Here is a 23,050-nt window from a genome sequence, read left to right on the forward strand (position 1 = left end):
TGTGTGTCGTCTTTTATGTGCATGTTCACTCACAGTTAGAGATGCATGGAAACACTTGCATTTTTAAAAGAGAATTCCAAAACCATTGTGAACATACAATTTTTGGTTAATTGTAGCAGTCTTGCAATCCTATTACACCCAATTAGTGTGGGGTTCAATTTAGTGCTTGCTGTTCTATTACCAAACAAAATAACAACTATCACCCAAGTATGCAACCAAACCATAATTAACTGTAAACAGTTTCGATCCAATGGGTATATGTAGTAAGAAAGTATGTCAATTTAATGTCAGAGATGTAGCTCAGTAGTTAAGGTATTGGACTAGTAATCAGACTGTAAATAGCTACATCTTTGGATAACAGCATCTGTTAAATGCCATAACTGTAAATGTAACAGAGTTCAAAACTCAACTCTCTGTCCTGGCTACATGCAAACATTTTCCTTCTGTTGCATTCAGATTTTAAAAACAAATAAAAGCCCTTTAGTTTTGTTAAACAAATAGTATTTAGTTACCAGAAAATAGTCCATAGGGCCTATTGGCTTTTTAACACACATTCTGGTTCAGAATAACACCGCATCACAGACCCCCAGGGTTCCCAGAGGCCCACTTCTCTAAAATACTGACACTGTTTTGTTTGTGTGTGTGTGTGTGTGTGTGTGTGTGTGTGTGTGTGTGTGTGTGTGTGCGTGCGTGCGTGCGTGTGTGTTTCAGGCTCAGTGCCTTATCAACGTAAGCGGAGATGCTGTGATTTTTGTTCGGGAGTCTGAACTCGAAGCAACGCCTCTGTCACAGCCACAATCAGCAAACACACAAACTCCCATCAGCACAGAGGCAACGTGAAGACATGCAAGACTTAGCTAGAAACATAGGCATACACTCCAAGCATAAATGATTTATTTATTGCCGTACTGCAGTACCAAGCCAGCAAGCAGCCTTCCAAAGATGAAAAGTAAGCTTGACCACAGAGCATGCGGTCATTTTTTTAGCTACATTAATTGACAGTGTGTACGCAGCATGCTGTTTAAAAATTGTCACTCCTTTCTGTTGATCAGTGACAGTATGGGTTGAAAGTCTCTCTGAAAGCAAAGTAGCCATATTTAACTGACATTCCAGTCATTCACATAAAGGCTGAGGCAGCTATGAGATCCAATTTTCATGTTTTGTGAGTCTGTCATTATCTGTAATGTCAGTTCTGACCTTTATGTTGATTTTTTTCACCAAAGAATAACAGCGGATACTCACATGCTTGTGCCTGCGTCCATTTCAGTGTGCCGGACACAAAATCCTGCCATCTTGTGTACTAATGTACTACTGATCAAGTTTTATTTCTGTTTTGTTCATGTTTTCTGTAAATAATCTAGTGATTCAGGTTTCATATCCGTGCATGTGTAATGCCAGCTATTTTTTTAGTACTTTGACATCTGGATGGATGGATGCCAAAAGCAAACTGCACAGAAAGACTTGAATGTACAGATTGAGGAAACAGTCGCTGATTTTATTTAACTGACAAGCTACAGTGTATATCTGTCTGCCTGCCTGACTGAGGACAAATCAAATGTTGCACAATAATTAAAGTGTCTGTTTTAACTGGATGTGGTCTGTTTCACTGTGGTTTTTGATTATTATTAAGAATTTTTAAGATTAAAGAATTTCAGCTGGATATTTCACTAGCACACCAGCGCAGAGATTCTGAACACTCAGGTTCGAATCTCGGCTCTGCTGCCGGTCAGCTGGGCGTCATCTAGCGGGCACAGTGCCTGCAGCAGACACAAATTGGCCATCGTGTCTGCTGTGTGGAGAAATGACCGGACTAACTGGGGTCTTCAAACACTGTGAAAGGACCCTGGTTAGCAGACCAAGGCGTCTGTGCAGAAAGTGGATGAGCCTCATGTGCAAATCCACCAAAGCATGGGCGTATAAGAAGGGGTCGGAGGGCACGTGAGCAACAATATACCCTTCTTGAACGCAATCGGGGATCCACAGCAGCGGAAGACAAATTGACTACGCTGAGAAAAAGTGAGAAAATGCAAAAATAAATAGAAAAAAAATTAAAGAATTTAATAATTTTTGGTCCTGTAACAAAAATCTATCACAGGTAAAAGTAGGTTTTGCAAAGTAAATCAATCTTCTTCCACTTTCTCTCACTAAGGAGTAGGAATAATATTTATTAATAAAATGCCTCTAGTGTTTTTTAAACACCAGCTATTAATTGGCACTCGTTTAGATTTTGGATTGACGTTCTGACCACCGAGTGTAAGAACACACAACTTTGTCTAAATCATTTAAATAAACTTTGTTCATAAGGTTATTGTGGGTTTTTGAAGGTATGAATATGATATTAATAGGGCTAGTGTGACTGCACCCATTACACTAAGCATTAAAGTGGATAGTGACTTTTTTGAATATTTTGTCTTTCCCTAGTCCTTTCATTTCCTTTGCCCCACTACAGTGCTTCTGCCACTTGCAGCACCCCTACACTGGCCGTGGAGAATCGCAAAGTAGCAGCCGCCCCTTTAACGTGCAGTTGCCATCTGCTTCTTTACACCAGCCAGCAGTGGATTCTCACAAAAAACCCTAACTCACCTTCTGCTGAGAGGAAATTGGTCCAAGACCAAACAGGTTATTGCAACATTATGCCAGTTGTGTTAATTTACCAAAGATGTCTTTTATCAAAAGCAACTTCCCAAGACATGATCACAAGACATTTGTTATTTAACATTGTACTGCACTTAGGTGGCACAGCAGTCTATTATGCTATCCCACCACTTCTGAGATCCGTAATCAAAATGTTCTATCGGCCAGCTGGGCATCTACACAGATGTGATTAGCTATGTCTGAGGGGGGAACGGCCGAAGTCCTGGTGTATTCCTGCTTTGCACCCAGTGCTTCTCAGGGGAACCGGACCTGCCACAACCCTGACCAGGACAAAGTGGTTGATGGAAATAAAACAAATTGACTTTTTGCACTTATATAGTTTTACAACAAGTAATAGTGTTTTTATTATTAAAAATTTGGGGCAATATTGTGTTTTTTACTAAAGAATTTAAAGCATTACATTGGTCTAGCACCTTCAGTGTTTAAAAATTAATGCTACAGTGACAAATAATTATATACAGTGGTACCTTGTAACTCAACGTCCCTTAAACTCAAAATCTTTTAAACTTGACGTTCACCTTAAACTCTACGTGATCAGCTATAAAAAAAATATATAATTTGTTCAGCGCTTGGCTGGAGCGGTGCAGTATAACGTCATCAAAGTGCGCATATGAGACAAATCTCTGTTTGTGTGGAATAGCTCAAATTCACTCTGAAAGTGTCCACATGTGTGTGTTTAGCTGGATTTTCCTTCTGTTTCACTTTTGTTATAGCTCAGGGTTCTGAGAAATTGTAAGAATCTGCTTTTTTTCAAGAGATTCTAAAATACTTATAAAGCTTAATGTGACTTAATGTATTAAAAAAATGACATAAACACTAAACCTCCCCTTATTATTACTGCTCATAAGTTCTCTCCACTCATGAAATTCCTTGCTTGTTTTAGTACAATGTCACATTAAGCTTTGTTCATCGCCACACTCCATAGAAAACAACAGCACAGTCAGCACAAAAACGGTTTTGCCGCCTTTACTGAACGGAATACGGTGTTCCAAGATCAAGCATCTCTACGATTAAGAAGCATAAGGAAACAATAAAGAAGTAAATGTAAAAATTTATTGTATTTAACTTTTTCAATTGTATTTCAGTGTTTCTTAATATTATTTCTGTCATTTTCAGTGTATTAGTGTGTATTTGTGGCAAAAACAACCTCATTATTTTACATAAGCCTAATATACTGTATATGCAGTTCCACGTGACCATGGAATGCATTAACAAATTTCACAAACAATTGACACTGATTTTCAAGGTTTTGCTGTACCAATGTTTGCAGTAACAGTCATTCTAAGAGAAATTAGGCAATAAAGGCAGATGTCACGTTTTGTCACAGATCATCATTATACCCAATGTTTTTCTTGTGCAGTTTTTAAAATATAACTGAAAAGGATTGTAAAGCTATTTTAAGGTTCTAGGACTCCAGCGAACCAAAGTGAGAGCCATGATCTCAATAGTGAAAAAAACACAGTGAACACTTCCCAGAAGTGTTATGACTACGAAATAATGAATACCAGAGAATGTACTGATGACTTATGCAGACAAAAACATTTAAGAAACTGCAGACCTGGCCTTAGGAGTGTGAGCTTTTATGTTTCCATTATCAAAAACAGACAAGGCAAAAACTCATGCAAGAGTTGACGGGTGATAACCATTTCTAACCAAAAGGAATATAAAGCCTTTTTATGTCTTAACGTAAGTGCAACACTGTGATTATGTGTTTGCTGGGTTCTCAGCACTGCTGGAGTGGACATGGGTGTGTCCACAGTGGTTTCCTTCCTTTTCTTTTTTTACTCTACTCTTTGAAAGGTCTTCTGTCTGCCACTAGATGTCGCACTGTATTTGTACTACGCATGCGCAGTTGCGTTAGCAAATTAAACCGGGGGTGTTTCTTTTCCACCCGTTTTCAGGTAAATCCGGTCTCTTGCACTATGATTGGCCAGTTTGTGGACCTGCATGTAAAATTACTGGACAATCCCAGTGATATTCCTGGGTTTGTCTCAAAACGGGTGGAGGAATTATCCATTCAAGCTACGTGTCGGCAGAAGTGTGTACACACTGACAGAGCAAAGCGGACTGAGCAGCGGTTTATAGTTGTTGCTGCAGCTCACTAATGCTGCTCTGTTTTTTTAATAATTTTTACTTTGTGAAGAACTGCTTACGTTTGCAAAAATGGGAGAAACGAGGTTACCGAGGAACATGTTTCTGTGGTGCCTGGCTGCTATTTACATGTTTGCTTTTGCGTCTTTGTATGTGCAGATTCCAGGTGAGATTTGAAGTTCATACAGCAGCGGTTTTACCTCAGTGTGAGTGGAAATCTAGCTGGATAACAAACGCATGCTGTTAAAATAACTAAATGTTAGTTAGATTATGTTCGGCCTTGTGCTGTTGTTTAATGTAGTTTTTTAAATTAGTATACTGCAGAAAAAGTCCTTCAGCTAGTAAATCCAGGTTAGCGAATTGCTAAAAAATATAATCTCGCGATACTATAACTGTTTTTATAATATACTTTAAGTGTCCCTCAAGTATCGCGATATTTACATTGTCACGTTTGTTTCAAGGGCCATGTATCAACAAACCAGTGCTCGATGGTAAAGTAATGTTTGGACCCCTTTCCAAACATGTAAGGATTTATAACACAAACCTTTTTGCAGAGATAGATTTTACTTTAAATCAGCAACTTATGAAAGAAAATGAATAATGCAGTAATTTAGAGTTAAAATGATCCTATAGTATGCCATGTCATAACTATTTACCCCTACATAATATTGCTGAGTCTGTATCACCTAAAGTTGGGTTAGACACTTCATTTGAAAACTAAGGAGCTGTCACAAAAGCTGAGAGAAAGAAGAGCTATACACTGATCAGCCATAACATTAAAACCACCTCCTTGTTTCTACGCTCACTGTTCATTTGTCATAGAAGCACTTTGTAGTTCTACAATTACTGACTGTAGTCCATCTGTTTCTCTATATACTTTTAGCCTGCTTTCACCCTGTTCTTCAATGGTCTGGACCACAACAGAGCAGGTATTATTTGGGTGGTGAATGATTCTCAGCACTGCCCTGACACTGACATGGTGGTTGTGTGTTAGTGTGTGTTATGCCAGTGGATCAGACACAGCAGTGCTGCTGGAGCTTTTAAATACCGTGTCCACTCACTGTCCACTCTATTAGACACTCCTACCTAGTTGGTCCACCTTGTAATAATAATAATAATAATACATTTTATTTATATAGCGCTTTTCAAGATACTCAAAGACGCTTTACATAAGACAAATAATCAAAACAAATACGTACATACACCATACAAATCATAGTACAAAATCAAAATAGTACATCAACATCAAGAATAATTACGATAAAAACAAAGAGAGCAGCATAAGACAGTTCATTAAAAATTAGCTAAATTATGAGAGAGAACAACAAATATAGAACAATTTCTTAAAATTAGACAGAAACAGGACAGATTTACATGCAATCAGGAAACTGAAAACTTTACAAGTTTTAGGATCTAGGACTTCACATTTCTGTCGTGATCTAAGTATAAAAACTATTAAAAAGAATAGCAAAAATAAAAGCATTTATTTCGTGTTGTTACAAGTTAAATGCCATTTTGAATAGATGAGTTTTGAGAAGTGACTTGAATTTGGACAGGTCAGGACAATCTCGTAGGTGTTTGGGGAGAGCATTCCATAAAGATGGAGCAGCTATGGAAAAGGCCCTGTCACCCCAGGTCCGGTGCTTGGTCCTAGAGGGTATGGACAGTAGGTTAGCCTCAGAAGAGCGAAGGCTACGGGAGGGAATGTGCTGATGGAGCAGGTCGGTGAGGTAGGATGGGGCCTGATTATGGAGAGCTTTGTGAGTGAATAGAAGAATTTTGAATTGAATGCGTTGAGCAACGGGAAGCCAATGAAGTTTTTGTAGAACAGGTGTAATATGATCACGGGAGCGAGTATGAGTAAGGAGGCGAGCAGCTGAATTCTGGATATACTGAAGTTTTTTAAGGATTTTGTTAGATGTACCATAAAGGATGCTATTGCAATAATCAATTCTGGATGTAATAAAAGCATGAATCAAGGTTTCGGCGGCAGAAAAGGAGAGTGATGGACGTAGACGTGCTATGTTTTTTAGATGAAAGAAAGCAGTTTTGGTGATGTGATTTACATGGCGGTCAAAAGAGAGGTTGCTATCAAAAATTACACCAAGATTTCGGATGTTAGAAGACGGAGACAAAGTGTCATTATCAATGGTAATTTGAAAATTTTTTGTGGTTTTTGCCAGGGTTGTAGGACCTACGATGATCATATCTGATTTTTCACAGTTTAATTTGAGGAAATTAGCTTTCATCCACAATTTCATTTCAGTGATGCAATTTGTCAGAGTGGAGTGAAGTTCAGTATTAATGGATTTGGAGGAGATGTAAAGCTGAATATCATCAGCATAGCAGTGGAAATGTAAACCATGCCGACGTATGATGTCACCAAGGGGGAGCATATAAAGAATAAACAAAAGGGGACCTAACACTGAGCCTTGGGGAACGCCTTGGGACAGTGGAGCAATGGCAGAACTACAATTGTTGATATTAACAAACTGTTGTCTGTTTACGAGATATGACCTTAACCACAAAAGGGCAGTACCAGTGATGTTGACAGAGGATTCAAGGCGGGACAGAAGAATGGAGTGATTAATGGTGTCAAAAGCTGCAGTAAGATCAAGGAGGACGAGAATATTAATTTGTCCAGAGTCTGAGGAAAGAAGAAGGTCATTTGTGACTTTGAGGAGGGCTGACTCAGTGCTGTGCTGGGGGCGGAAACCAGACTGAAATGATTCAAATAGATTATTGGAATTTAGGTGATCTTTGAGCTGTGAGGCAACAACACGTTCCAGTATTTTCGACAGAAATGGAAGATTGGAAATGGGCCGAAAGTTACTCATAATGTTAGAGTCAAGTCCAGGTTTTTTAAGTATGGGAGTAACAGCAGCCAATTTGAGTGATTGAGGGACTGAGCCAGAACTAAGAGAGGAATTGATTATCTCTGTGATAAGTGATGAGATAACTGGAAAACAACCCTTAACAAGTTTTGATGGAGCAGGATCCAAAACACAAGTGGAGCTTCGCATCCCTGTTAAGATCTCAGATAGGTCCAAATGAGACACAGGTGAGAACTGAGACAGAGGCTGGGTAATAAATTGAGATGAGATAGGCGGAGAAACAGAGATGACAGGGGAAACTGTCAGAAAATTGTGGATATTCTCAACTTTTGTTTGAAAAAATGAGAGGTAAGAGTTACACTTGTCAACTGTAAAGGAATTGGTAGTATTGTCAACTGGTTTGAGAAGTTTATTTATTGTGGAAAAGAGAGTCTTAGGATTTGTTGATCCAGCATGTATGAGTTCGGAATAGTAAGTGGATCGGGCTGCCGTAAGAGCGTCTTTGTAATGTTGAAGATAATCAGAATAAATCTGATAATGTACTGTTAGACCGGTTTTCTTATAAAGTCTTTCAAGCTGGCGTTTACGGGATTTCATTTGGTGAAGCTCAATTGTGTACCATGGTGCGGAATGACTAAATGAAACAAATTTGGTTCTCAAAGGAGCCAGCTCATCAAGACATGAGGCGAGTATGTCATTATAGTAATCGACAAGGTCAGATGAATTACTAGACAGTACAGGACAGACAGACATCTTTTTAACAAGAGAATCTGAGAAAGCAGAGGGAGAGATATATTGAAGATTCCTGAAGGATATTTTACGTTTAGCTCTAGTGATGGGCCTAGTGACCTCAATGTCCATGATGATTGTCAAATGATCAGAGACAGTAAGGTCATGGCTGGACGGCTGATGAACTAGGACACCAGTAGAGCAGACAAGGTCAAGAGTATGACCTTTTTTATGAGTTGGAAAATGTATATGTTGTGTGAAATTAAAACACTGTAACAATTCCAAAAATTCCCTGGCAAATTTACAGTTGTTGTCATCAATATGGATGTTAAAATCACCCATAAGCAGTACAGAGGATGAGAGGGCACTAAGCTGGGTTAAAAAATCTGAAAAATCAGAGAGAAAGGAAGCGTTTGGCTTTGGCGGACGATAAACTACAGCAGTGACCAGAGGAGTAGGCCCTGACAACTTGAAAGCCAGGTGTTCAAAAGAAAGAGCAGCAGGAAAAGACAAAGTGGTTATTTTAATATCATCCCTATAGACTGCAGCAACACCACCACCTCGCCCTTCCATACGAGGTTCATCAATATACGAGTATCCCATTGGCGTGGTCTGATTTAACGTAAAATAATCCAAGGGTTTATGCCAAGTTTCAGTGAGACAGAAAAAGTCTAGTTCACTGTCAGATATAAATTCACTAAGTACAGTACTTTTTGTGTTGAGTGAACGAACATTAAGCAATGCCATTTTCAAGTGGTATGTTGTGTAGATGTAAAGTCAGAGACGATCGCTCATCTGTTGCTGCTGTTTGAGTTGGTCATCTTCTAGACCTTCATCAGTGGTCACAGGGCACTGTTGGATGGATGTTTTTGGTTGGTGGACTATTCTTAGTACAGCAGTGACAATGAGGTGTTTAAAAACTCCAGCAGCACAGCTGTGTCTTATCATCCCATACCAGCACAACACACACTAACACACCATCACCATGTCAGTGTCACTGCAGTTCTGAGATTGATCCACCACCCAGATAATACCTACTCTGTGGTGGTCCTGGGAGAGTCCTGACCATTGAAGAACTGCATGAAAGGGGGCTAACAAAGCATGCAAAGAAACAGATGGACTACAGTCAGTAATTGCAGAACTACAAAGTTCTCCTATATGGTAAGTGGAGCTGATAAAATGGACAGTGTAGAAACAAGGAGGTGGTTTTAATGTTATGGCTGATCGGTGTATAGCACCAAAAGGGCATTGGGCATAAGATTTCCAAGACCTTGATCTTCCCAAAAGACACCATTTAGGCCTATTATCTGGATGTTTTCCTATGATAGTAAAAACTGCCTGGCTATGGGAGAAGCGAAAATTTCATTCAGTGGTATTAGCAGTCTCACCAGGACAACAAGGGAAAATTCCTGTATTACTGCAAAAGACTTACTGGATGAACTGATGAAAGCTGGGACCAATTTGTGGCAACCCTGAAAAGATCAACTGGAGTACACCAGAAGGAAATGACCATGTGATTGACATGCACAGAAATATCATTTGCAGAAATGGTTTCAAGAAGTTGTCCAACAAGACAATAAACTCGAGCTTACTTATGTCAACCAAAGTTTGGTTAAGTAATCATTTGTGAAAGATAGCAGTTGCAGCATGAAAGCCATCAAACCTCAGTGAATTGGAAGCTTGCACTGGCAGTTTGCAGAAAGTAAATAAAGTGATAAAGTAAAAAATATTAGCCCCAAATTCTTCAGTCTTAATGCACTTGAGGCAATATAACGTTGTGCAAAACTACATATTAGAACTGCTTTTGAATGGTCTTTTTAATGTCCTGACCATAACCCTCTTAAGTATATCTGGGCTGTACTGTCAAGTCAGTGCCAGAAAACTAACAAATTGTGTTTAGCTCTACTTCCAATGAAAGTGATCAGTGGTCCAATCAAAGCTGTTTAAGAAACATGGTCATGGCGGTCACGAGTGATTGACTGAGATGTGAAAAGAGATAAGGGATAAATATTGACTATGCTGTATGTATATTTTTGACTCAGAAAATACTGTCATTTTAATCACATGGTCTCAGTAAACTTGTACCCTTAACTGTATAAATATAAATAAGCTAACATTGGTTAAAACCAGTCTTTATGAAAGATGGTTTGTGGTAGGCTGTTGGAGCATTCTTTAAGTTCTTCTTTTGCTAAGCTGTAATTTAGTCTTTATCTGATGGTAGTGAGGAGCTTGATCAAGCCTGTGGTAAAGTTTTTGATCTTTTTCCATGTTGTTTTTCATCTAACTGAAACACATTGTCTGTTATTTAAAATAATATATTATAAATTGGTTACTGGTTGCATTTTTGGAGCTAAAATTTGCAAGGTCTGATCTTGGCTGATTCTGATTAGTCACTTCTTATACACACAATTTAAACTTTTTTTAAGCATATGATGTTTTCTCCTACAGACCTTGCTTTGTTTCTTCTTGTCCTTCAGGTCTGTATGGCAATGATGGCATCCTCCCGGCACGTTTTACTCTGAGGGTGGCAGGAAAGAGTCTGTTGGAGCAGCTGAGAGACACGCCTACCCTGCTGTGGTTTGGTCCACGTCTCGGCCTTGACACACAGCAGTGCATGGAGCTGCTGAGTCTAAGTGGAACTGTCATTAGCTTGGCAGCCATGGCTCTACCTGTCCTCAGAGACTGCAGAATATATTTGCTACTTTGGGTGCTTTACTTGTCCCTGTACCAGGTAACTTAACCTCCTTTATTCTAATTAGAGCTTGCAGCTGCTGTAGTAGTTCTGGTCAGAGTTGCCTAATCCAGTCCTCAGTAGGTTTCAAGAATTTATGGAAATATTTAACTATATTAAAATATTTTTATTATTATTATTAAGAGGCAGCTGTAGCCGAGCGGTTAAGGTACTGGACTAGAAAACAGAAGGTTGCTGGTTCAAGCCCCACCACTGCCAGGTTGCTGCTGTTGAGCCCTTGAGCAAGGTTCTTAATCCTCAATTGCTTAGACTGTATGCTATCCCAGTACTGTAAGTAGCTTTGGATCAAGGCATCTGGTAAATGCTGTAAATGTAAAAAAAAAAAGCAGGTTGAAACTGGGGCATCTAATCTCTAGTGTCTTACCTGCATCCTAAACAAATAATTTTTTAGTTACCTTTTCAATCAACTAATTGGTAGCGTTAAAAATGACCCCTGGGTGCTTTAATGCAGTAGCCCATCACCGCTGGGATTTGAGTTTGAATCTCAGCTCTCCAGTGACCCATTTGGGCACCTATACAGAAACAATAGGCTGAATAGAGTTTCCTCTATAATAAGAACTTATTGTTTGAGTAAAACTCACTCTGTTTTGTTTTGCAGGTGGGCCAAGTCTTCTTGTATTTCCAGTGGTGAGTACAGAGTTTACAGAACAGTTTGGTGCCAATCTGCATTATCTGTGTTAGTGCTGCTGCTGTTGTTGGGTGTTCTGGCCTTTCCAGTATTTATAGAGCCTTTAAGCAGGTGTCAGTGTTCTGTTTTCTTCTTTCATCATCCTAACCAAATCCAAAGGGTTCAGATGTTTCTGGTGGTTTTATGGGTGTTTTAATATTTTTTTAAAGAAACGATTTTCCATAATTTATTGACCAGCCTAATTGTGTTTTTAAATAGTTTGGACATGTTCACCATGTTATTTCACCTCTTTTATTGATTGTTTTGGAACTGTGGATACTAATTGTTGCAGCGTTGCAAGTGTAATGTTTGTGGATGCAAGACTGAACATAGCTCCTTAGCACAACAATTGTCTCCATCTTGCCCTGTCTTGTCTCCTCTGTCACACCAACCACCTGCATATTCTTCCCGTGCCCATAAACCTCCTCTTCGGCCTTCGGCTCCTCCTCCTGCCTGCCAGCTTCATCTTCAGCATTTTTCTCCTAATATAACTCTTATACTCAAAACACTAGAAAAATACTACTCAAAATATTAAAGACCTTTTTTAAAAAAAATACCAAATAATATTAAAGAAATTACTAGATTTTCTACTCCACATAAAACTTACATGAATAAAGACATTAATGTTAAAATATAGTTATTTTACAAGACAGCAAAGGTGTGATCATGAATAGCTACAGCCATAATGAAAGTCATTGTGAGCTATTTTGATAATCAAGTTTGTCTTTTAGTTGTTGCTGATGTTAAGAAAGTGTAAAGAGTTCCCTGTGCTATGATGTTTGCACTTCTAGACTTACCAGCCTAGACTTTTTCCACTTTCCCACTTGTAAATACTATAAATTATGTCTGTTGTCCTGCTGGGCACCATGGATATTATGGTGCTGCACTAACAACACATTCTAGCCAGAGACTTGTCACCACTGTATGACGATCATTTTCACAGCATCACACCCCAGCACACCGCAATGTGAAATAATTTTAGTACTTGCTACTTGGTCACTATTTTCTCCTCACTGTCTTTCTCATTCTCTTTATGGCAGGGATAATCTGTTGCTGGAGGTGGGCTTCCTGGCCATCCTAATAGCCCCTATGAACATGCCCTGGGGTTTGAGATCGAGCTTTCATGACAATGTGACCTTCTGGCTGGTGCGCTGGCTTCTCTTCCGGCTGATGTTCGCTTCAGGAGTGGTTAAACTAACCAGCCGCTGCCCCACCTGGTGGGGGCTCACAGGTTAGAAACAATTAACCGAACATTTCCCATGTGAGGTACTTAAACATTGGACAAAACTATTGACTGGTCATTTTACAGTGAACTTGAGACTCTGAATTGCACATGTGACCTTTATCTAACATTAGTGGTGTAATGAGGCTGGATTGACTGCTCTGCATTGCCCATGTGTTTATATCAATTTTGTTGTGTTTGATATGTAATGCCCCAGTACAATTTGCAGAAAAGAAGCACCATCTCACTTACAGCATTAAACAGACGCTTTTATCCAAAGCGACTTTCAATTATCAGTGAATACAATTTGAGCAAATGAGGGTTAAGGACCTTGCTCGGGCATGCAACAGAGACAATCTTGCAATGGTGGGGCTAGAACTGGCAACCTTATGATTACTAGCCAAGTACCTTAACCGCTGAGCTACCACTGCTGCTCATGAGCCACAACCCTTTCATTCCAAACATGGCAACCTTAATGCTTGCCAAAGCTCTGAAGAGAATGTTTTCAGTGCATTTGTTATTCCAGCTATCTTTGGGATGATTTAATGTGGATATTTGCATCAAAAAGTGTATAAATACTAAACACAAATGGGGTTGACTCATCTGAATGTGTTGTGTATTGTGAAACTGTATTTAGGTGTAATTTTTGCCTGCCTTTATTTGATTTTATGGTTTTGATTTGTGTGTGTGTGTGTGTTTGAGACAGCAGTGACTTATCACTATGAAACACAGTGCATTCCTACACCACTGGCCTGGTTTGCCCACCAGTTGCCAGTGTGGTTTCAGAAACTCAGCGTAGTTGGAACCTTCATCATAGAAATTGCTGTCTCCTTCCTCTTCTTCAGTCCTATCCGCAGACACAGGCTTACCACTTTTTACTTGCAGGTAAGTGTGTTTTGCCAGTATGTTCTGCTGTGTGTTCATTAACTGTGCAGTTTTCTCAGTTGATTCTCTCTCTCTCTTGATTAAAAAGGTGTTGCTGCAGGTGATGATTATCCTGTCTGGAAATTATAACTTCTTTAATCTGTTGACCATCACACTGTGCCTCTCTCTGCTGGATGACCATCATGTCAACTTCTGGCTCTGCAGACGCACACCACAAAAAGAGAAGAGTATGATTTACTTTTTCTTTCACTTTTTAAAGACACAGCCTATTATTCAGCAATGATAATAGCCATAGCAGCCGACATGGCATTAAGAATGAAACAAACAAACTCTCATCTATCTGTGTGCAGCAGTACGGGGTTGCTCACTGTCATATCTTTTATTAACAAACTCTCTACACATTTTCTATTGGGATGGGTCAGGACTGCAGGCAGGCCAGTCCAGTACTCATACCACCTTGTTTCTCAGCCATACCGATGTAATGTGTGCATCATGATGTTTTGCATTGTCTGTTCCTTGTTGGCTTGAAGGCAGCATATGTTGCTCTAAAATTTATACGTACTTTTTATATTAATGCTGTCATCACAGAAGTGTAAATTATCTTTACCAAGGCAACTGTCCAAATACATATATGAAAAGGCATCATTTTGCCATATCTGCATGTAAGATCTTAAAGGTTTTATTGCAGGTTTTTTAATAAATGCCTGATTGCTTTTGCTAAGATCTATAAGAAATATGTGGCCCACATGTGCAGTTTTACAGATCCATGTTTTTAATTACCATGATTTTTGCAGGAACTCTGCAGGAACTATTGGGGTGGGTGGGTATTGTAGTGGAAATGGTTGGTTATGGTGTACTTGGCTACTGGACTGTCCTCTACTTTGACCTGAAGGTGGATTGGGACAAGAAAAGTGTCTCCTCAAAAACAGGTGAATCATTTAAATGTTTTAAAGAGATTCACTGTGTTGCATGTGTCCCATAAAAACAGTGTCAATGATAAATCTATGTGTGTTTAATTTGCAGCATTTACACATTATGAGTTCAACAGCTTCCTGAAGACAGTGACGGTGCCCAGTATTTGGATAGGAGTTCTCTCTCTTACCTGGGAGATCGTTACTGCCATGTTCAGGTGAGTCAGCCCCTAAACAGGTCTGAAGCAGGTATTTTTAATGATATTCCTAATGAGGGAACTGCCAGTCAGTTCAAAAAGAAAATTTCACCATCTACTGTTCATAACCTTGTGAAAAGATTCAGGGAATCTGGTGAGATCTCAATCCATTTAGTGCAAAGCCAGAAACCACTGTTAAATGTGCATGACCTTCGAGATCTCAGACAGCGTTGCATGAGAAACTATCATGCTGCTGCAATAAATAAATCCACATGGGCTTTAAAGTACTTTAGAAAACCATTGTCACTTAACACAGTGTTTACAGCTTGCATCAAGAAATGTAACCTAAAACTCCATTGCACCTAGGTAAAATCTTACATAAACTCTATGCAGAAATGCCTCAGAGTTCTCAGCCCATGCTTAACTCAAATGGTTCAAATCTCAGTGGTCCTTCACTCAAGCACAACACAATGGCATTGTTGGTTAAAAAAGCCCAACAACACTATTGCACCTGATGTTCAACACACACACTCACATATTACCATGCACAATTGCAGTGATGAGTGATCAACCACCCAAATAATATCTGCACAATACTGGATTAGATGGTGAAAAGGGTCTTAGTGTACAGAGCAACAGATGTGCTACATTCAGTAATTGTTTACCCAAAAAGTGCATCATATGGTAGGTGTACAAGAGTTATAAACCTATAAGGCTCAACATTTTCAGAGAAGATACTGTGTGTGTATTAAATGTGTACTTTATGTGTTTTCAGGAGTGCGTGTGTAAGGGGTGTGTTCCGGCGGCTGTGGAGCACGTTGCAGTGGGGAATCTTTTCTGCAGCTGCTGTTTCTATGTTTGCCATTAGTTTGGTCAGTATCTATATTTCAGTGTGAAATGCTCATCTGTTGTATGTGATCTTTTTTTGTTGTTCCTTGATTGTTATGCCTGTCTGTTCTACACTAGATGGCTGAAAGTATGTAGAAACCCCTTGAAATGATTGATTTCATGCGTTTGTCACATCTATTGCAAAGCTTATAGAAGGTGATCACTAGGGATGTAACGATGCACCGGAAGATCGGTGCGCATGTGCCACGATTTGAATCGGTTATTCATTTAAGATGAATCGATATTCACTTTAAACAGCAGAGGGCGCTGGCGCTATATATATTTTTTTTTACACAAAAAGGGAAATGTGCAGCATTATTATGCATAGTTTGTACCAGTGGCGGCTGGTCAATACGGGGCGCAGGGGCGCCGCCCCCCTTAAAATTATTAAGATGTTAAAACAAGCAAATTATATACTGCAAAATAGTTATGAAATTAATTAGTCTGTTTATCTAATGGTCTAATTAACTGTTTGTCTAATGGTCATGATAGCATTTTTTAAATAAATAAATATTTGTATTTAATTGTTTACATCGTGTACACGTCCCATGCGCGGGGCGCCGGTCTAACGAGTGTCTATGTACGTGTACGAACTTTTGGCAAGCACGTGGTCTGAGGCTGCTCTTTAATTGGTTGTTTTAAATTTTCCAGAGGGGCGCAGCTCTCTGCGCCCCGTATCAACCCACTCTTATTAGAAGTGTGTCACTACTGGCTTATTTTTTTTAAACGCCGTGTGATTGGACAATCCCCGAGTCGACTCATTAACTGATTCATTCAGCTGCGGCTCCTCAGCTCGGTTCACGTTAAACAGTTAGTTGCAGATTGGAGCAGCATTTCTTCCAAAATGAGAGATAATTCAGTCTTGTCTTTACAAAAAAACGCTTTCACAAAGCGTTCACTTGAAGAAAAAAAGGAAAAAATGGCAAAATTCATGTTCAAATAGTGCTACTTTTAAAGGCTTTTTTTTTTTTTTATTGTTTTGTTTTTAATTTGTTGTTTTGTTTGCGCCCCCCTCAAATTTTTTAGCACCAGCCGCCACTGGTTTGTACCTACCCCGGAAATAAAGTGACATCATTATGTAGATAAATTATATATAAGCACAAATCCAGTATTTTATTTTAAATCGAAGTAATAAAAGGAAACTTGTCTTCAATTTCATTTTGTTTAAAAAAAAATCGGAAAAAATCGTATTGTGAACCCAGTATCGTGAATCGTATCGTATCGTGGGTAGAGTGTATCGTTACATCCCTAGTGATCACATACTTTTGGCCAAATAGTGCACTCAACTATTGTGTGTTAATGTGTGTTTATGCATTCATACAGGTGCCCTACACCTACATAGAGTATGATGCCAACAGTAATCTATGGCCAGGTGTGCGGAAAGCATTTGAAGTGACTGATCGTTACCAACTAGTTAATTCATATGGTCTGTTCCGGAGGATGACTGGGGTGGGGGGTAGGCCTGAGGTTATCATCGAGGGCAGTATGGACGGTAGCACATGGAAGGTTAGTATTGAGATCTAAACTTCTATTTACAAAATTGCAGATCATTCAAGGCTAGTTGATGAGTAATTCTAGATTTGTCAGTGCAGTAGCAAAATCTGGTAGTACAGAGTGGAGGTATTTGTAACACAACCATTGGCCCAGTCTCCTAATGAATATGTCAGAGGGCAGCAAATTGTAAGGGACCATGACTTTGATCACTCTTTTTTTTCCTGGGCTGACAACTAATTGACAAAATTGATTAAAGTCGACTATCAAGAATAGCTGGAAGCTAATTTCATTATCGATCCCCAGGTGGGGCGGCCCGGGTCCTTTATGTGTGGAGTTTGCATGTTCTCCCTGTGTCTGCTTGGGTTTCCTTCAGGAGCTCCGGTTTCCTTCCACAGTCCAAAAACCTTTGGTTAGGTTAATTGGAGATACAAAATTGTCCATGACTGTGTTTGACATTGGACTTGTGAACTGATGAATCTTGTGTAATGAGTAACTACCGTTTTTGTTATGAATGTAACCAAAGAGTGTAAAATATGACATTAAAATCCTAATAAATAAATACATTTTGTTAGAATTTAATATATTTTATTTATAATACACTGTGCTAAATACATTTACAAGCATTAAAATGCCTTTTTTACATCTTTTCTATCTTAATTGACAAAAATATCTTAAACTCTTACTGTTTTGCAGGAGATCGAGTTCATGTACAAACCAGGAAACATGAGTGCAGTGCCCCCAGTGGTGACTCCTCACCAGCCGAGACTGGACTGGCAGATGTGGTTTGCTGCACTTGGTTCGCAGGAGCAAAGCCCTTGGTTCAGCAGCCTCGTACACAGACTCTTGCAGGGCAAGAAAAATGGTAAGCAGCTAAAACCGGTACTGCTGGGGATTAAGCAAAGAGTTAATTTAACACTAGCATTGCATTTGTGTGACACTTGTATCTTTATCTGTGTGTGTGTGTGTGTTGTACAGTGGTAAAGTTGATTCAGACTGATGAGTCTAGATACCCCTTTCATAAAGAGCCTCCAGTGTACATCCGTGCTCAGCGCTACAAATATTGGTTCACAGAGCCCAAGGAGGATGGGTAAGCACTTACAAATAATAAATTTACCCTCAAGTTGAGGGTAAACAAATTCTACACACATTTACACACTCCAAGGTCATTTGGACAGCCTTTCAGAAAGGGTAGAGGGGTATAACAGTCACAAAAGCTGCATATTAATGATCATAGTATTGAAATGGAATATCCAATAAGCTCATAGTCAGTTGTCCAGATTAATGTGCAAACAAAATAGAGGTGGGCAGATTGAAGTAGTAAGTCAAAATGTAAACACAGAATAGGATAACAATGTTTCAACTTATATGGAGATCTACAAATTAAAAGTTCATGGTACTCAGTGATCTAATGTGCTAGTCCTCCACGAGATCCAAGTTCGAATCTATGTCTTTGGATTCAGGCCTGGAGGCCTTCAGTGTTTAATTGTAGTATTCACCTTTCTGTGCAAACTGAAACCTCAGTGCCTGCTGCCTTCCAGTCTTCTGCAGGCACTCAAGGGTTTTTGACCACCTGCCTTTTAAGAAATCTAGTGGTATTCGGTTATAGCTTCCTCATTCTGCCACGTCCAGGTAGCGTAGCCCGTGTTACTTTAACTTTGCACTCGATAGCATTTCCACTCCTGACTGAGACCATGACTTACGTGCCCCTTTTGACATGTGCAATAGCCGACTGCTTTTATTCAGATGCACAAGGTGGGTTTATATGAGGATCTGTATCGCGCATGGAGAATAACGCACCGATGTCAGTTATCCCCTGTCTCTGTACAGGTGCTATCAGTTAGCCAGCAGAGGTCATAATTGCAGCAGTTATGAAGAATTCCCTTCAGCATTTTACCCTTAAACAAGCCAAGCATTGTCTGTATAGGTGCCAAATTTGAACTTGCAAGTTTAAGATATCAGCACAGGTGTGCTAGCTACCCGAGCACCATAATATGTTTTTATAAAATGTAGTTTCAAAGAAGAACACAGTGGTCGAGCAGTGGTCTTCGTTTGAAGACATGAAATAATTTAAAAAAAAAAAAGAAAAATGGGTTAATGAAACTTGATTGCTTCAATCAAGGCTGCATAATCTAAAATCCAAACCCGGTCTGTTCATTTCACAGTTCACTAGTCACCATACTGTATTGTTCTCAGAAATGCCATGGTTTTGATTTGAAGTAAAATTAAATAGATTAGAATATTTGTGAAACTGTGAGTTAATTTGTCTCTGCCATGTCTGAGCTTCACTTTTGGCTATATCATATAAACAGTTGGTCTCATTGGTGGTGTTTTTAAAAGGCCACTAGTAAACTGAATCAAAGTTTAGTCTAATTAAACTTTTAGTGTGGAGGCAAGCAGTTAAAATCAAGCATTAAACCGGTAAATGTGTGTGGTGCACAACGCTCTGGGAGGTGCAGTGCTAAGATAAGCAGCACAAACTCACTCACAGCCAGCACAAACGTGGTTATGCTGCGTATCTACATCCAGCGTAAAGTTAATATATTCACTTGTAGATGCTGGGCTCTCAGGATTCTGTGTCCTTTTGTGTTTGTTTAGGACATTGCCCCAGAGGTGGTGGAGGAGGGTCTATGTAGAGGAATTTTACCCCCCTGTTCATATTGGTAACACTTTTTTGGAGCATATGCTTTCTCAGCATGGTCTCAACTTCAAGGTAAGAATTGTGACAGTCTACATGAATTCTATTTTCTCAGGGAAATGCGATGTGCAGTTTTACTAAAACCAAGAGGTGCATCCTTATCAACATCAGATGTTAACACACTGTAGCAGGAAAATGTTTTAGATGTACAGTTAAATATTCAACATTTCACATATTATATACACATTTACACATACGATGTATATAATCAAATAAAATATACAAGATGTCAATATTTATTGATACCTACACGCAGTTTTGATATGTTGACATTTTAAATGAATAATTCGTATAAAATGCCACTCAGGTGGCGCAGCGATAAAACACACGCTGGAACACCAGAGCTGGGATCTCGATTACATCGTTTTGTATCTCAGCTCTGCCTGCCGGCTGGGCTGAGCAGCCACATGAACAACGATTGGCCTGTTGTTCAGATAGGGGTGGGATATTAAAAGCCGGATAGGGTCTCTCTCATAACTAATGCAATTACGACATCTGCTGGCTGATTGATGGCACCTGCACAGAGAAAGGGAAAGGAGTGCTGTCAGGGTGTGTCTCTCCATACACAGTGCTGATCCGCATTGCACTCGTCAAAGTGTTGGTGACAAAATGCATGTGACTGCTGCCCACGCGTCGGAGGGGGCGTGGGTTAGCTTCGTTCTCCTCAATCAGAGCAAAGAACGGCATTGGTGGAGAGGAAGCATGAGCAATCAGGCAATTGGACTCGCTAAAAAGGGAGAAAAATTAAAAATAAATTGTTATAAAATGTCCTTTTCTCAATGTTTTAACTTTTGTGGTAATGAGGTTTGCAAATGCATGTGTCTTCCAGGATCAGCCTCGCTCTAGACAGGGTTCTGGCTCCTGGTTGCGGCGCACATTGAAAAGTGTTGGTGAGCATGTAAGGGACGTTCCTGCTCCACTCCTACTGTGGTCACTCTTCAGTTCAGCAGCTACAGTTTGCCTCATCAACTGTCTGTGCTCACGTACTCGTCCTTGCCTACAAACACACCGACACACGGCCAAAGACGTCTCACTGCAGAAACCAGATGAGGAGGGGGAGAAAGCTGACCTGAAAGAGCAAGAGGAGGAGAAAATGCAAAAACAGGTTGAGGAAGAACAGAATGAGGAGGAGAGTGAAGAAGAGGAAAACGAGGACGAGGTAGATGATGAAGAGGTGCTCTTAAAGAAGAGTGAAGAGTATGACGATGATCAAACATCAGAGGAGACCGAACATTCTAAAAACAGGAAAAGAAAATGAAACACTACTTTCACTAAGGTTTGAACTCATTTCACCAAAGAAGTTTTGACTGCTGTATAATGTGCTTCCCATTAACATCAGCACTATCTCGCCCCTTCAGTTAAAAATGCCCACATTTTCACAAGCTTAGTCTCTGCTCACACCTACACTATATGGCTGAAAGTATGTGGACAACCCTCGTAATTATTGAGTTCAGGTGTTTTAGCAACACCCATTTCTACCAAATCAATCCAATAATTTTTAACAACAGGTTTATAAATTATGTGCTTTAATCTTTGTGGCAAACATTTGGGGTACGTGCTTTAAGATAAATTTGAAGACTGACCTTGTGCCAGGATTTTTCATCCAACATTGATGCCTTCTTTCACTAAAGTTGGCTGTCTACATACTTTTGGCCATGTAATGTAGCTTACTGTATGCCATTTACAATACAGTTTCTTTAAACCAGGCTTTTCTTTATGACCTTGCTCAGTCATGCTGGAACAGGAAAGGGCCTTCCCTTAATTGTTGCTGTAAAGTTGGAAACATATAATTTCCTTAATATAATTGATGTATTACTCCTGTTGTAGCTGTAACAAATAAATTCAATAATTAGAAGAGGTGTTCCAATACTTTTGCCCTTATAGTGTAGTTCTTAACCGGAACGTGAGTGGTGCAGACATGTTTACAGGTTTGCCTTTTCTGTGTCAGAAAGCAGGTGGATTGGCTTTTCTTAAACATCTTTTCTTAAAAGTAAGAAAGTAAATGAGTAAAGATGTCCTTGGACCTGGTTACTTTGGGTGGTGCCAGACCCACTGTGAACCCAACCAGAATGAACTAGCATGTGAAAATGAATGAATGAATGAAAGAATGAGTAACGTGTGACTTTTGCATTGTTCTGTTACTTGTGACTCCTGAGGCTAAATCAAGTCCACAGCAAGCATGGTAACAAATGAGGGTCACGTACCCTTTAAAAGTGCAATTACATGTTTAAATTAAAGTATTTTTTTAAAAAGTTACATGTGTTAAAACTAGATAAAATTAAAACAATGACATGATTGTCTATCAAACACAGGAACAACGTATACACTGTATGGCTATACATCTGGACACCTCTTTCAATCATTGAGTTTGGATTGATGAAATAAATTAATTGCTTCCAACTTTCTGGCAATGATTTGGAAAAGATCTTTTTGTATACAACCTGGCTGGGTATCCAAACCAGGCTCAGTTGGCGGGGTCTAAGGGAGGGAGGTCGACTGTGCTTTATTGTCGCTGTACAGTTGGGACTTCTGCTGTCTGGTCAGGATGCCTCTCCACACGCTGTAAGCCTCTCTGTGAGACTCTTTCACTGGTCTGAGTTTTGAGTTCATGAAGCATACACAATCACACGCCACATCTTCATTTTTTTATTTGTATTATTTATCTACTGTTGAGAATTTGATGAGCTTGTGGTCTTTTTCTTCACTTTTTTAAAAGTGTTGTCTGGCTCCAGAATATCCATTTGGCATTTTTACTTCCTGCTTGATTGTTGTTGATACTGAACCAAATTTCTTAAGGCTTTTTAAAGGATTGACTATCAGCTGCATGACAATCTTTGTTGTCTGGTTTACCTTTGAATTACATTGTATTGTGCTTGTTTTGGTTTGTCTGATTTTGGTATTTTCTAATGATTTTAATGTGTCTCTTTAGTCCCCCTTTTCTTCTTGCACTTTCTTGCCCTGTCTTTATTAAAGTGTTTTCACAGAATCCATTTTGTACTGTTTGTAATAAAAGTAATATTTTAAAAAGAA

At 39.4% G+C, this 23,050-nt stretch overlaps 2 protein-coding genes across 6 annotated transcripts in view; both read left to right on the forward strand.

Moving 5' to 3' along the window:
- The window catches only part of c2cd5 (C2 calcium dependent domain containing 5), a 50,554-nt gene extending 48,962 nt beyond the window's left edge, over positions 1 to 1,592 (forward strand). For all 5 annotated transcript variants that reach the window (XM_063005228.1, XM_063005230.1, XM_063005233.1 and 2 more), the window contains one exon: positions 712 to 1,592. In XM_063005228.1, the coding sequence (XP_062861298.1) occupies positions 712 to 840 (129 nt within the window). In that variant the 3' untranslated portion in view covers positions 841 to 1,592. The remainder of the gene's footprint in view (positions 1 to 711) is intronic.
- Positions 1,593 to 4,818: 3,226 nt separating this feature from the next.
- On the forward strand, positions 4,819 to 23,003 carry lmf2a (lipase maturation factor 2a). Its single transcript, XM_063005234.1, has 14 exons — positions 4,819 to 4,912; positions 10,787 to 11,040; positions 11,660 to 11,688; positions 12,769 to 12,959; positions 13,657 to 13,835; positions 13,924 to 14,062; positions 14,630 to 14,764; positions 14,859 to 14,964; positions 15,719 to 15,815; positions 17,155 to 17,337; positions 18,019 to 18,187; positions 18,301 to 18,412; positions 19,921 to 20,035; positions 20,856 to 23,003. The coding sequence occupies exons 1-14, from the start codon at positions 4,819 to 4,821 to the stop codon at positions 21,276 to 21,278; spliced, it is 2,226 nt and encodes a 741-aa protein (XP_062861304.1). The 3' UTR covers positions 21,279 to 23,003.
- Positions 23,004 to 23,050: the final 47 nt, after the last annotated feature.

The sequence above is a fragment of the Trichomycterus rosablanca genome, chromosome 11 (genome assembly GCF_030014385.1).
Source record: "Trichomycterus rosablanca isolate fTriRos1 chromosome 11, fTriRos1.hap1, whole genome shotgun sequence".
Taxonomy (NCBI): Eukaryota; Metazoa; Chordata; class Actinopteri; order Siluriformes; family Trichomycteridae; genus Trichomycterus; species Trichomycterus rosablanca.